The sequence below is a fragment of the Rhagoletis zephyria genome, unplaced genomic scaffold (assembly GCF_001687245.7).
Source record: "Rhagoletis zephyria isolate East Lansing unplaced genomic scaffold, Rhagoletis_zephyria_1.1 Rzeph_scaffold_03879, whole genome shotgun sequence".
NCBI classification, from domain to species: domain Eukaryota; kingdom Metazoa; phylum Arthropoda; class Insecta; order Diptera; family Tephritidae; genus Rhagoletis; species Rhagoletis zephyria.
The window spans coordinates 27690-42153 of NW_016160962.1; the positions used below are offsets into that span (position 1 = coordinate 27690).

Sequence of the window (14464 nt, forward strand, 5' to 3'; positions counted from 1 at the left end):
TCCCAATGATCTTAGTCTCGTGAACGCTGGGTACTCTTGAAAGTAGTGATGAATTGGCTCGACCTACTCAAATTCCAGGCAACTGCGGCACACCATTCGGACAGTAAACCGTCAAAATCCCCACCAAGATTTAGAGCTGTGGCTCTGTAAGTGTGAGTAGTGTTCTCGGCTGCCCACTGTCCCCCCTTGGCTAAAGGACCTTGCAATCAAGAGTGTATCACTGGCGATCAATGGCCGCTCCAACCGCACTTATCCAATGATAAAGCTTAAAGAGTACCTTTCCTAACCAATTCGCCGGCCACATAGTTAGTATCCTGCAATGATGCTGTAATCCCAAATCAGCCTAATACAGAAGTATTCCGACGTAACTGAAAGAGAGAGCAGACGTTTCTTAACTAAATTAGAGCACACCTCCAACGCACTTAAGGCCGTGGTAGCCGCTTGGCTATGAGAATAAATTCTCACGTCCCTAACTGTCATCGTACTCTTGAGCAGTAACTCCACTGCCTTCTTAATAGCAGCTACTTCTGCCTGAATCCTGAATTTAATACTGATGGAAAGCTCTCGACAGAAGACTCCACCATTAACCCAACCTCTGAGGGGAGGGATAATACTTTCAAACACACTTTCTTTACCTAACTTTATCATGCTTGCGTAAAGGCTTGAAGATGACTTTAGGACTGAATGTGATGAGATATTGATAGTTACCTAGGATGCAGATGAACTTTTGCACTCAGCACATTCGAACTCAGTACTCAATTTGTAAAACGTCCCTTTGACTCGGCTTTTGGTTAATGAATCGCTTTCACCGCAAATTGATGACCATTGAATGCCTCCCGAAAGATAGAAATTTTTGAATTTCAAAAAAGTAAGTTAATTTATACGGTGTTTATGTAGTATAATGTAAATAGTTGCCCTTCGATAAAAATACAAGCATGTGATTTTCTTAATATATCGCGTTGAGTAAACAAATTTACTGTCTTGCTTTACGTAGTACATTACACAAAAAATAAAATCGCTCTTATGGTCTGNAAGTAGCTAGACAGAAGACCCCTCCATCAAAACTGCCTCTGAGGGGAGGGATAATACTTTCAAACACGCTTTCTTTACCTAAATGAACTTTTGAACTCAGCACATTCGAACTTAGTACTCAGTTTGTAAAACGTCTCTTTGACGCGGCTTTTGGTTAATGAATCGCTTTCACCGCAAATTGGTGACCATTGAATGCCTCCCGAAAAATTTTTTAATCCCATAAAAGTAAGTTGAATTATACGGTATTTATATATCTATGTTTATAGTATAATGTAAATAGTTGCCCTTCGACAAAAATACAAGCATGTGATTTTCTTAATCTATCGCGTTGAGTAACCAAATTTACTGTATTGCTTTACGTAGTACATTACACAAAAAATAAAATCGCTCTTATGGTCTGATTATGGCAACTTAACGTAACTTATAGGCTCTCACTTAAAAATTATCTTAGATGGATGTTGCCGAAACTTAATGCCATGTCGAAATCTGTTTCATTTTGATTTTCTAAGTCCTAAGTCCCGCTAATTTAAGCTAAGTTGCCATAATCAGGCTCTTAAACTTTAGCTGACGCATAAACATTAAATTCTTCATAAAAATACTGCTACTTAAACACAATTTTTTACTATCCGCGTGCCCAGCGAGCACTTGTCATTCTTCTTCAACCTCATACAGACTATCCCATACTTGCAGCTTATGCATCTCCGGCAACTCGATAACTTCTAAATGTTCCCCCACATTCAAACAATGCAGTTTTCCATCTGACTGCAATGGCATCCATTTGCTCTCACCGAGCTTTTCACAGCTTGGATCTGAGTTTGCAGCAAATGATGTCCAAATATCAATTTTACGCTGGATTGTACGAAATTCCGGTGTATCCTTATCCAACTTCCAGGCAAAGTTGCCATAGAAAAGATATGAGTGATCATCAACATGAGAAACTCCGCGTACTTCCTTGCCGCAGTAACCGATGCGCTGATGATTAAATTCGGGCGAATCAAAGTCGAAACGGTAGAGGTAGGTGGGTGCGCGTGCGTGTCGTAGACGTGCCTTTACGGTGCGTAATATGGGATGCCAGAATACTTTATAGGAAGCGTACTAAAATCGAATAGGTGAAAAACAAAAATCAGTGAAATAATATAAAAATTTACATATAATACCCGACAAAAACTCACCTCGCAATAGTTGAGCACATGCTCCATGCGCAGCTCCTTTTCGGCAAAATGTGTTTCACGCAACTTTGAAGCCAATTCCTTTTGCTTGTCTAGATCATGCTTCTGCTTCAATTCCAGTGGCAACATGTGCTGATGATTCTCATTCAGTTCGTGCAACAAATAGGGTGCCATGTGTATGCGCGCAAACATCAGAAGGCCCTCAAAGGATGTGCCACTAATTATGAGTGGTATGTCGTTGCCCCAGGCATTTGCGAACAAAGTGTGCGGCTGTTTTGGTATAATACAGTTGTCTGTTAGATACGGTTCTACCACAGGGCCAAATGCGAATAGACAATCATCCATATTTTCCTCTCTCGTCAACAAATACGGACGTACTAACTCCTCAGCGGGCAAATGTTGCAGATAATCTAGCACACTTCGAACGCTTCCATCGCCAGTATAGCCATTTGCTTGCGCCAGGCGCTTTGGTAATTCTTTGACTGGTGAGAGCGCCCATGGACATAGAACTGTGCCTGACATTAGTATCGCTTTGTGGAAGAGTCCTTTGGCTAACGGTGTGAGCATCATATAATGTGTGGATGCAGCACCAGCGCTCTCACCGAAAAGTGTTATATTTTTTGGATTACCATTGAAAGCGCTTATATTATCAGCAACCCACTGGAGCCCGAGTAGCTGATCCTTGAGGCCGGCGTTGCCAGGTACACCAACTGCGGGATCAGGTAGGCTGAGAAAACCTGGAGGTAAAAAAATTACTTATAAGAGATATACCGTATATAAATGTACATTAGGGTGCATCACTCCCCATAAAAAAAAAAACAGTCGAAATTATAAAGAGATTTACTTGAGCAAGATCGATTTGAAAACATCTCCAAAAAACTTATCATTTTTATTACGTTGATACCATTTTTAACAATTTGTATAGGGACCTATTTAGTTTTGATAACAATGATAACCTGAAGCCCAGGGTCACTCTTTAATAGTAAATAAATTTTGCTTCATTCCGATAACACAGACCGTAGCGCTTTGATATCGGTTCCAGAAAGCTACTTTAGCCCAAGAATCTCAAGCAGGGAGGAGGTTAAAGAAGGTATTAACACTCCACTCGATAGATAATATTGACGTATATACAGATGGCTTGAAACTCGACGGTAAGGTAGGTGGGGGCCTGTTCTTAAGAAACCGTCCTCTTAAAATTTTTTGTTAGGTTACTGCTAAGAATCTTTTAACAGAACTGATTGGAAGAGATGTGTTCATTTTTAATAATAGCCAGTCTATATTCGAAGCTCTGAGCGCTTCCACGTTTTGGTCAAAGATTGCGCTGGACTGCCGTCTATCTCAACAAGAGATGGCCAAGCAGAACAGACTTCACCTCACTTGGGTCCCTGTTCATAGGGACCTAGAGGTAAACTGTATGACGGACGAATTTGCAAGGCAACTACTACGTACATAGATACAGAAAAGGATTAAGACAAAAGTAAAAATAACAAGTAATTTTTAGCAAAAAAAAACCGAATCTCATATAAAAAATATATATATACATATATATCTCATGATCCCCTGATCGGATCTGAACCAGATTAGTATGGGACCACCTCTGAGACGCAAACTTTTCGATAAAAAAAATTATTAATTATCTAAATCGGTTCACGTGGTCCAAAGTTATGCGGTAACATACATAAAAAAACAAAAAAATATATTCCGACGAACTGATAACCTCCTCCTTTTTTGGAAGTCGATTAAAAACTAAAACAAAGATGCGTAAAGATGAAGACAAAAATGAAGACCAAGGTAAAATTAAACACTTTACTTATATAAGCGCAAAGGTGAAGGGGAATATGTAGCTGAAGAAAGTGATAAACCTAAAAGTAAAGACAAAGAGGAGGATGAGGATACCGATAAAAGTAAAGATGAAGATAGGGGAAGAAAGATTAAAATAAAGGTAATAAAAGAGGAAAGGATATGAAGAGAGACTCAATCTGGGAACGGTTTGGGATTTTAGAGATTTTCGGGACTTACCGATAAAATAATCGATATTTTTATCAGTTTTCTTATTATTGTTTATATCGATATTGCTATCAATTTTGCTATCGATATTTTCGGAACTTATCGACATAATAGTCGATATTTTTATCGATTTTGTAATCGATATTTTCATCGATTTTTTATCGATATTTTCAGCTATTTTGTTAGCGATATTTTTTATCGATTTTCTTATCGATATTTATCGTTTTTTTAGCGATATTTTTATCGGGTTTCTAATCGATTATTTATTGATTTTGTTATCGATATTTTTATCTGTAGCTTTATCGAATTTGTCATCGGTTCAGTTATCGATATTGTATAGATTTTTTTATTAATTATCTATCGATTTTGTTATCGATTATGCATAGATTATTTAACGGTTTTGTTATCGAATTTTTTATCGATTTTGTCACCGATTCGTTATTTGTTATTTATCGGATATGTTATCGATTTTGTTATCGATTATTTACTGATTTTGTTATTGATTTCGTTACCGATTATTTATCGATTTTGTTATTTATCGTTTTTATTATGAATATTTTTATCGATAGTTCTATAGATTTTTTAATCGATATTTGGTGCTATTTTTATCAATTTGGTTATGGGTATTTTTATCGATTTTCCAATCGATTTTGCTACCAATATTATTATCGACTTTGCTATCGAAATTTTTATCGAATTCGTTATCGGTTTTGTTATCGATATTTTTCATCGGTTTTGTTATCGAAATTTTGACGGATGTTGCTATCAACTTTGTTGTCGATAGAGTATAAAGATAAAAATGAGGATAAAGTAAAACAGAATAAAATAAATGTAATTAGAACGAACAGGGGTAGAGGCAGGGATCTCGATAGAAAAAAGACAAAAAATATAACCTTAAGCAGAAGCAGAAGCAGATGTTTGTATGTATGTATGTATGTACGTATATTGGTTATGAGACAAAATGGATATGTAACGTAAGTTTCACTTCTCCAGTGTGGCCCTGGCGCATTTTCTTTTCTTTAAGCTTGTCAATTGCAAGCAACCCTCTTATGTGAAAGTAAAAAAGAAAACAATTTTTGAAAACTATAAAATAATTTACATGAAAAACTTAAAAAAGCTAATTAGCAATGTTAACAAAAGTATTCAAATTAAAAAATGTTACGAGTCTTACGAAATAGCGCAAGATGAGCTTAAAAAATTTTATACAAACATATCTCATTTTGAAAACGACTAGCAGGGCAAATAAACTATCTACGTTTGTGCGCATAGAATAAGTAGGTACTCGTTTCGCATGATTTACGCTATTTTGTTGCTGACAGTGAGGAAAATTTACGTGCTACTGGAACGTGCTACATTTTCACGAGATAAATTAAAGCATGGAATAGTAAATAATATTAAATTGTATAGCTAAAAATATACATATTGTATTTTATACAGTTATGCATGGAATTCAATAATTGCTAGTTTTCGTTGAAACTTAACTCTCTCACAAAATAAAGTAATGACGCTACTTTCAGTTTATATGTACACTAACATGAGTATATGCCTACATATGTACATATGTACATATATACACCATGCATTTACGCACATAANATATACATGAGTATATTCCTACATATGTACATATGTACATATATACACCATGCATTTACGCACATAAATAGTATGGTTGTGTCAATCTGCTTAAAGCACGTCTAATAATAATTCACCCACCTAATGGTCCCAGTCGATACGCTATTGTGACCAATATTACGTCTTTCATCATAAAATAATCTGGACCATGTAGATCGCGTGTAGGATCACCCCTTTCGAAGCCACCGCCATAGAGGAAGACCATAACTGGTAGAGGTTTGTCAGATGCAAGCTAAAGTTGAATAAATAAATATTTGCATATTATATATGTATGTGAATGAAAAATGTAAGCGATAAAACTTGAAATACAAAAAAATTAGTTATAAGAAAATAATCAGTGTATCAGTGTACTTAGTATGTTTCTCTCAAAGCATGATTTAGATATAGTGACATGAGCAGTCATCGATTCGCCAACAGTTACCGAGTGGCGAAACGAACGAACTCAATGTGGTACAACCAAACTCGCTATCGTCTATCCGCGCTAGATAACTTTGTTGTTGCTTTCACATGCAAAATTTNTGACATGAGCAGCCATCGATTCGCCAACAGTTACCGAGTGGCGAAACGAACGAACTCAATGAGGTACAACCAAACTCGCTATCGTCTATCCGCGCTAGATAACTTTGTTGTTGCTTTCACATGCAAAATTTTTCGTTAAGCGACCGAAACTCAAACATATTTAGTAAGCAGCGAAGTGGCGAATCGATGACGGCTATTATACATTTAATCTATCAATTTTTGAGAGAAATGTAATTAGCTGTGTATTTTTTTTTTCATTGCATAGCTTAACAGATTAAAAAAAACTAGGAAAAGTTGTTTAATATAAACAAGAGTATGATATTTTTANCATTGCATAGCTTAACAGATTAAAAAAACTAGGAAAAGTTGTTTAATATAAACAAGAGTATGATATTTTTATAATATAATACATAACTTTCTCATCGTTTGTCTTTATTTTAGAATAGAGTGCGATAAAAAAAAGGGACAATCAAAAGAAATGAAAACACCGGCATATATCAAAAAATATTTTTTTTGTATTTTTACGTAAACAGTAATAAAAATACGCTGTGAATAAGTGAGAAATAAATATTTTTCTGCTGAAAACCTGCTTAGCTCAGGAATGTACATGAATGCAACCAAATTTTTTATGAGAACTACCAGAAAGACCGGCTTCCATAATTTTTTAAGATTTACCACAGCCAGTTTTTGGGTGTACCCGGAAAAATTTTTGGCAAAGAATAATATTTTAATCAAAATAAGAATATCCTATCTCTCAAACTGTCGGGGAATTTTTTTTGTTAACTAAAAACTTTTGAAAATTACGGTATCGCTGCTAAAGTCATTGACTCAAAAATGGATAAGTGTGGAAAAATAAAAGAACTGGTCGTAATTACTTCACAGNGAAAGGGACAATCAAAAGAAATGAAAACACCGGCATATATCAAAAACTATTTTTTTTTGTATTTTTACGTAAACAGTAATAAAAATACGCTGTGAATAAGTGAGAAATAAATATTTTTTTGCTGAAAACCTGCTTAGCTCAGGAATGTACATGAATGCAACCAAATTTTTTATGGGAACTACCAGAAGGACCGGCTTCCATAATTTTTTAAGATTTACCACAGCCAGTTTTTGGGTGTACCCGGGAAAATTTTTGGCAAAGAATAATATTTTAATCGAAATAAGAATATCCTATCTCTCAAACTGTCGAGGAATTTTTTTTGTTAACTAAAAACTTTTGAAAATTACGGTATCGCTGCTAAAGTCATTGACTCACAAATGGATAAGTGTGGAAAAATAAAAGAACTGGTCGTAATTACTTCACAGTGGTTTTAAAAATTTAATCGTTTTTCTTTTTCGTACCGGTTACTAGTTTTGAAAAATCCGGGCTCTTAGCACTTGGTTTCAGTTTTGAGAAAAGCGGAGTACTCACGCTCACTTTTTCTATTATTTCAATTTCTAAAATGAATTCGTTTTTTTTTTTTGTACCGGCTACCAATTGCGAAATATACGAGTTTTTACTATCGGGTAACAATTTTGTAAAAAGCAGAATGGGCTCGTTAATTTTTTTATATAATAATAATACAAATTTGGCCTAAAGATTTCTCTATAAATTATTAAATTATCGCTTAGTTTAAATTTTTTAAATACTGTACTGAAAAGTGTGCGTGTTTATTAAACGATTTCAAAATTTGTCACCGCTTTTCTTAGTAATACCAAGAAAAATATATTTACCAAGTATTTAGAGATACAAAGAACTTATCATCTTGGGCTACGCTTATTCTTCAAATTTGTTTCAAAACTGATATACAGAGAAATCTTTACGAAAAATATTAATAAAAGAGACGTGACTCCGCTTTTCGCATAATTGGTAACCGATACTTAAAACCCGGATTTTTCGAAATTGGTAACCGGTACAAAAACCGGTTTCATTTTTGGAATCACCGTGAGTAATCCTTTTAGTTGTAAAGTTTCAACAAATTACGACAGGTTTTTATATATATTTCTACATTTGCACATTTGTGCATCAGAGCTAGTAGCAGCGATGCGGTAATTGTCAACAGTTTTTAATTAACAAACAAATATTTTCTTCTGACTACTGACTCCATGCATATAACATTGTGTCGAAAACGTCGGTAATGATGTTTAACTGGAAATTAGTGTTAACCAGAAATGGTGAAAATCTCCCTGAGTAACCGGTCGTAAGTGCTATATTGACTGGCATATACTTCTACATACATACATACATATGCTGAATAATTCAGTATGAAGAATTTGCACATTTTGATCACACATGTAAAAGTATCTAAAATATACCCTGCAAACCAAAGTTCCCGAAATCTTAACGAAATCTTTAGGAGTTTCTCATTTCTGTAACGATTTTTTTACGTATCTTCAAAGAAAATTATATGAAGTGGTTGACACGAACTCGTTAAGAAATTTCTGTACGAAAAATAAAGAAAATTCTTAAAATATTCTGCAAGAAATTCTTCACATTTCAGCATTATTTCAATTTAGAAAAAAAATTGGGCAAAAAATCGGTTGAGATCTTTACGAATACTATAAAATTTCTCTAAAATTCAGAATACTGTGAAAAAATGGTTTGCAGGGTAAGTTGATGTATATATATATATTAGTGTTTACTCCCATCATGCTTACCTTTTTAGCATAGATATTCAAATATAAACAATCCTCATCGCCTTCAATTTCATTTGTGCGCGGATTCTTTTGTATTGGCTTTTTGGCTTTTTGTGTACAATCCAACACACCTGGCCACGGTGTGGCGGCCAAAGGGGCTTTGAATCGCAGTGCACCCAACGGCGGCTGACCAAAGGGAATACATTCGAAACTGTAGTAATTGTCATCGTAAATGGATGTGTTGCGTTGACCTTTGAGCGTGCCCAGTGCTGTGTGCACCAACACTTCTGCATCAGGTGTGCTAATTGATGGAGTTAAGTTAACAAAAATTTTAAAAAAGAATACACCTAAATATGTAGATATGTGTATGTACGTTTGTATGTATGTGCACTTATTAATAGACCTTGACCAGCTGCACTTACTTGCTTGACATGGTTGAGCTAAAACAAAAAAAATAAATAAAAATGTTGTATGATAAAAAACTACGTCACACTCAACTTTTATTTGTTTATTATTGGAAACTTTTTAATTAAACCCGTTTTGTTGCTGATTATTTTTAATTCGTTTATAAATTTTTTTTTTAACTTCTGCTCGCTTTTGTTATCTAATTATACTTTTTTCCGTTTATCTAAGAAAATTAGCTGGCCGATGCAACTACACTCCACTATGTATCGCGAGCAACTGTTGGCCCTTTGGCACTACACATGCAATGGATCTCCTTCAATGTTTTCATATGCAAACATTATTGGAATACTCTGCCGCAGTCGAACATGTTTGGCGTCTTATCGAATATTTTTATTTACTTATTTACTTATTGTATTATGTATTTTGATTGTTCACTTTATTTGTATTTCAACTTCTATCGGCCACTTTGTTGTCGTTCACGTAGATGCATAATTTATTTTATTACTGATCAGAATGTTTTGATATGACTTTATCGGTTTTTGTTTTGCTGCAGACTCAGTGCGATTATTCATTACACTATTTCAATTATCTACTCATTCACACTTCTCACACGCCGCTCTGTATTGTTCGAGAAGTGCGCTGAAACTCACACCAGATCGCTTACAAGTAGTGTGGTATTATTTTAAGAAAGAGCGCGCCTAAATAACAAAATAAAAAAAGTGAGCTCCCCTGCTTCTCTCAGTTCACTCACATCGTCATTGCACTCACATCGTCATTGCACTTTACACTCTCTTTCAACGCTTGATTGTTCTTTAGTAGCCGGCTTATGTATAACCAACTCGTTATTGCAATGCTCTTAAAAGCTGCTTAACATAGCAATGTTATTACCTAGTTTGTTTACATTCAAAGAAATTGTGTGCAGCAGGTCAATGCCCTTGATGTTTGGCTGCAAATGTGGCATGCAATGCAGCCACGAGATTATATTCTAAGACCAAATGCGTTGTGAGATTTGAATGCACTTTTAAATGGTTCTCGTTTCGTTTTTGAGAATACCATACCAGTTTAAAACCTGATGAATAGAGTAAGAGCTTATACTCTAGTGAGTCCCGAGATTTTGGGTTCAGTAACCATTGTAAATTTCTGACTTGAAAATATAAGTTTTCAACGTAAGCTTGCAACGAGGCATGCCTAATTATTTTGTCTTATTACAGGCTGTGATTCTACGTTTAAGGAAGAACGTAACCTGAACAGGTTTTGTCACATTTGGCTTATTTCGCCAAATTTTCAGCCATGGGGGTTATATTGTTTAGGCCGTTTTGGAGCGTAAGCGAAGCGAGTTGTGGAAGGGTATCTATAGCGAGAACCGCAGTATCGTCCGCAAATGTGCCAACAATTGCTCCTTCAAATGCTGGTATGTGGAATATTCCATACTTTCACTTGAAGACTTGAAGACACCCTCCTTGTGAGTGCCCTCTTTAAGTGAGTATCAAGTACCGTACGAATTATTATCTCCGATGAAGCCGAGGAGATCCAACAGTTCCACCTCCGCTACCTTGCCCAGACCGTTGAAGAAGCGTAAACCCAAGTGCTTGAGTCTCTTCGTCTGTATACTTGGACACCGACACAGATAGTGGTCATTCTCATCATGACAACCTCTGCAGATAATACTTATTGGTATTCGCCACCGTTGAAGCATTAGTGCTATAGCACAGTAATCTTGGACCAGTGATAACGCCGGTAATGACTCTTACTGCAGATCTATTCAGCTTCAGTATGTCCGTTATCTTTTTCCCACAAAGCAGCGGCCATAATAATCTTGTGGTCTTATAGTCTTCCCATTTGTTCCAAAAGTCATTCGTTAATTTTCCTAACATGATCGCTAAACTGTGTTAGTACGGAGCTTTCCGCTTCTTCTTTTGGCATATCTGAGCCGCATCCGGCCATTTCATCAGCCGACTCATTCCCCTAAATATTTATATGTCCGTGATTAGATCATAACAGCGAGTCTTCTTAGCTTTGAGTTTTTTTGATGGCTTGCCCAACTTCAACTTTTGAGTTCTTTTTTGTATTTGTGGGTCCATTTTATTGCGCAGGGTTCAATTTCGTGTGGAGTAAACACGCTTTTTAGGTGACGAGCAAATGTGCTTGCTTTTTCGAGACCGCTTTTAGCCCACTGATTGTCTTACTTCACACTTCTTTATTGGATTAAAAATATTTCTGAATTATATTCTCCGAAAATTTCCAGTATGCTTTTTGGAGCATTTTCACTCTTTGTTTTACTTCAGAAGAGAAATGCTTCTGTCGAAGCTTGGCTATTTGTAACATTCCACATTCTGTATGTAGTTCAATTAGCTTACAATGTCTATTCCTTTGAGAAGTTACCAGTAAGCTTGAATAAATGAGCTAGATCACACATGGAAAGTGTATCACTTACACCAACAAAATAATGCCGCGAAAAATTTATCCGGCAGGTGGAGCAACCCTGCGTCTATGGCCCGATTTAGTTTATAGCATTTAGAGCAGTCACCTCTCAGCTGGCAATGGCAAACTTCCGAGTGTATTTCTGCTATGAAAAAGCTTCTTTTAAAATCCATTTGCAGTTCGGAGGCGGCGTACAACAGCAGGTCGCATGAAGTACATATGCGAAACTTTCCGAGGAGTAAGAAAACTTGGGCGAACTCATGAATCAATCATTGTAATTTCCGAAATTTAAGCTTTTTTACAAGCTTTTACTTAATTTGCTTTCTACTCTTATTTGTTTGGATCAATTCATGAAATCAACTAGAACTTCCCGACTAGAGCTAGAAACTTGAAATTTCGAACTTAGCTCAGAACCCGATGGCAATGCAATAATAAATATGAATTAATCCGCCAGGTGACGCGGGAGTCAAGATATTTGAAACGCCCATATTTATAGTCCAATTTGGTTCCTTTTTAGAAAGCTTGTTTTAAAAATATATTTTTAGTATTAACGTTAAGTCATTAGTCACGAAGAATAATGTATGCATTGCATATGACGAAAGTAAATCCAAGAGCGCTCTAAAAAATCTGCTGTATTAAAATTTGCTTCAAAGTGTTTATATCTAAGGCTAGAGCTCTAATTTCTGGGTAACGCGTCTCTTTNCGGTTTAGCGACTCAGCCACCTTGGCTTCCCATTGCTGAGGAAAATTGCGTTTCAAAGTACTTTTAATTATTAAAATTTGCTTCAATGTGTTTATATCTAAGGCTAGAGCTCTAATTTCTGGGTAACGCGTCTCTTTTTTTTTTTTGTGAAGGACAGTTGACAGATATTGATATTTTGATAATTGAAATCCACTAACTCTGTACCTTAAAAAATTATATTCAAAAATATTCATATCACATACATATATTCTACATATTTAGTTATAACAAAAATATAAAAAAATTTTATAAAAAATATTTAACACAACAAGTTTTAAGAGTAAACGAAATTCTTTACGCGGATAATATATATTAATAACGCACTGGCAAGAAACGATAACTAAGCAAGAGATTCCCTCAATACAAACTGTTGTTTGTATATAAACTTTCCCAGACTTTGAGCTTTTCCTGTGGAAGTGTAATGAATTCAACTTCCTCCTCAATATTTAGGCATTTCGGTTGTGCGCGCTCCGCATCGTTCGCTTCAACCGGTTGCCAGCTGGTCGATGCGATTTCCTCACAATTCGGATTGCCTGTCGTAGCAAATGCTGTCCACATACCAGTCATACGTTGAACTGTATTGAATTCATCACTGTGCGACGATAATTTACCCGCACTCACATTGTAGAAGAGGTAGGAGAGATCATCGGCATGCGAAACGCCACGCACAGACTTGCCACAATTCAAAATGCGATAATGATTGAAATGTGGCGAATCGAATGCAAAGTGATAGAGGTAGGTGGGTACATTGGGAGCATAGGCCATACGAGCCAAAAGTGTGCGGTGAATGTCACTGAAGAAATGTCTGTAAGACACCATCTGAAAAGCGAAAGAAAAGGAAACAAGCAAAGCAAAGGAATTGATATTCGTTGTTGCATTTCACAATGCTTACTCACTTCTAAGTAATTATCGAATGTATCGTTATGATGTGGCACTTTTTCACCAAAATGTGCTTCCTTAATTCGTAGCGCCAGCTCTTTTTGTTCATGTGCTTCACGCTCACCTTTCACTGCCGTTGGCAGCATATGCACGAAATCAGCTAGTTCGTTAACCAAATATGGTTTGCGCTTAGTTTCAGCATAATGAAAGAGTCCTTCGTGCGTATTTGAACCGAGTATTACAGGAATCTCATTACTCCAGGCAGTAATGAGTAGATCTTTAAAAGGCTTCGCCAGCAGGCAGTCAGCACTTTCGTATGGTTCCACGAGCGGCGTGAAGGCAAACATAATACGCTCATGTTCTTCTTGCGGTAATATCAAACGGTTTTGTGCGCTTACAATTCTCGAAGCGCTTGTATTCGAGAGGAAACGAAATACTTCTTTATCGGCATTTCCACCCTTATATCCCAGCTCGACGGCAAGTCGAAAAGCCCAGTCTCTCGGTTGTGCTTCAACCCACGGGCAGAGGGCGGAACCCGATTGCAAGATGGCTTTATGGAAGAGCCCTTGTGCTTTTGGCGCTAGCATAAGCAGATGTGTAGAAGCGGCACCCGCACTCTCACCAAAAAGTGTGACATTATTTGGATCGCCATTGAAATTGGCGATGTTCTCTTGAATCCAGCGCAGAGCAAGCAATTGATCTTTCAGGCCTGCGTTGCCGGGTACTTGTAAATCTGGATCGTTCAAGGAGAGGAAACCTGTGGAAATGAGGTAGGAATTGTAGATTATTTAAAACTTGAAATAAAGTCGACTCTGAAGTTAGCTGTAGCTTTTTGTGACTGATATTCCATTGATAATTATGTCAAAAAGTTGTAACCTCTGGAATTTTATTATAGAGAACACACCTAGCGCGCCTAGTCTATAGTTGACTGTTACCAGTACGACATCTCGCTCCATGAAATAATCCGGCGCATAAAGATCTCGCGTAGCCTCGCCAATCTGATAGGCTCCGCCGTAGATCCAAACCATTACCGGCA

The 14464-nt window shown here is 36.4% G+C and overlaps 2 protein-coding genes across 2 annotated transcripts; both read right to left on the minus strand.

Moving 5' to 3' along the window:
• Window positions 1–1259: 1259 nt before the first annotated feature.
• Window positions 1260–11028, minus strand: LOC108369843 (esterase B1-like). The gene is made up of 5 exons (XM_017625035.1): window positions 9404–11028; window positions 9003–9282; window positions 5925–6075; window positions 2205–2938; window positions 1260–2127 (listed from the first exon to the last, which is right to left on the minus strand). The coding sequence occupies exons 1-5, from the start codon at window positions 9412–9414 to the stop codon at window positions 1681–1683; spliced, it is 1623 nt and encodes a 540-aa protein (XP_017480524.1). The 5' UTR covers window positions 9415–11028; the 3' UTR covers window positions 1260–1680.
• Window positions 11029–12790: 1762 nt separating this feature from the next.
• On the minus strand, window positions 12791–14458 carry LOC108369844 (esterase B1-like). Its single transcript, XM_017625037.1, has 3 exons — window positions 14333–14458; window positions 13446–14185; window positions 12791–13368 (listed from the first exon to the last, which is right to left on the minus strand). Exons 1-3 carry the CDS (start codon window positions 14454–14456, stop codon window positions 12907–12909), a joined length of 1326 nt encoding a protein of 441 aa, XP_017480526.1. The 5' UTR covers window positions 14457–14458; the 3' UTR covers window positions 12791–12906.
• Between the last annotated feature and the right edge of the window lie 6 nt (window positions 14459–14464).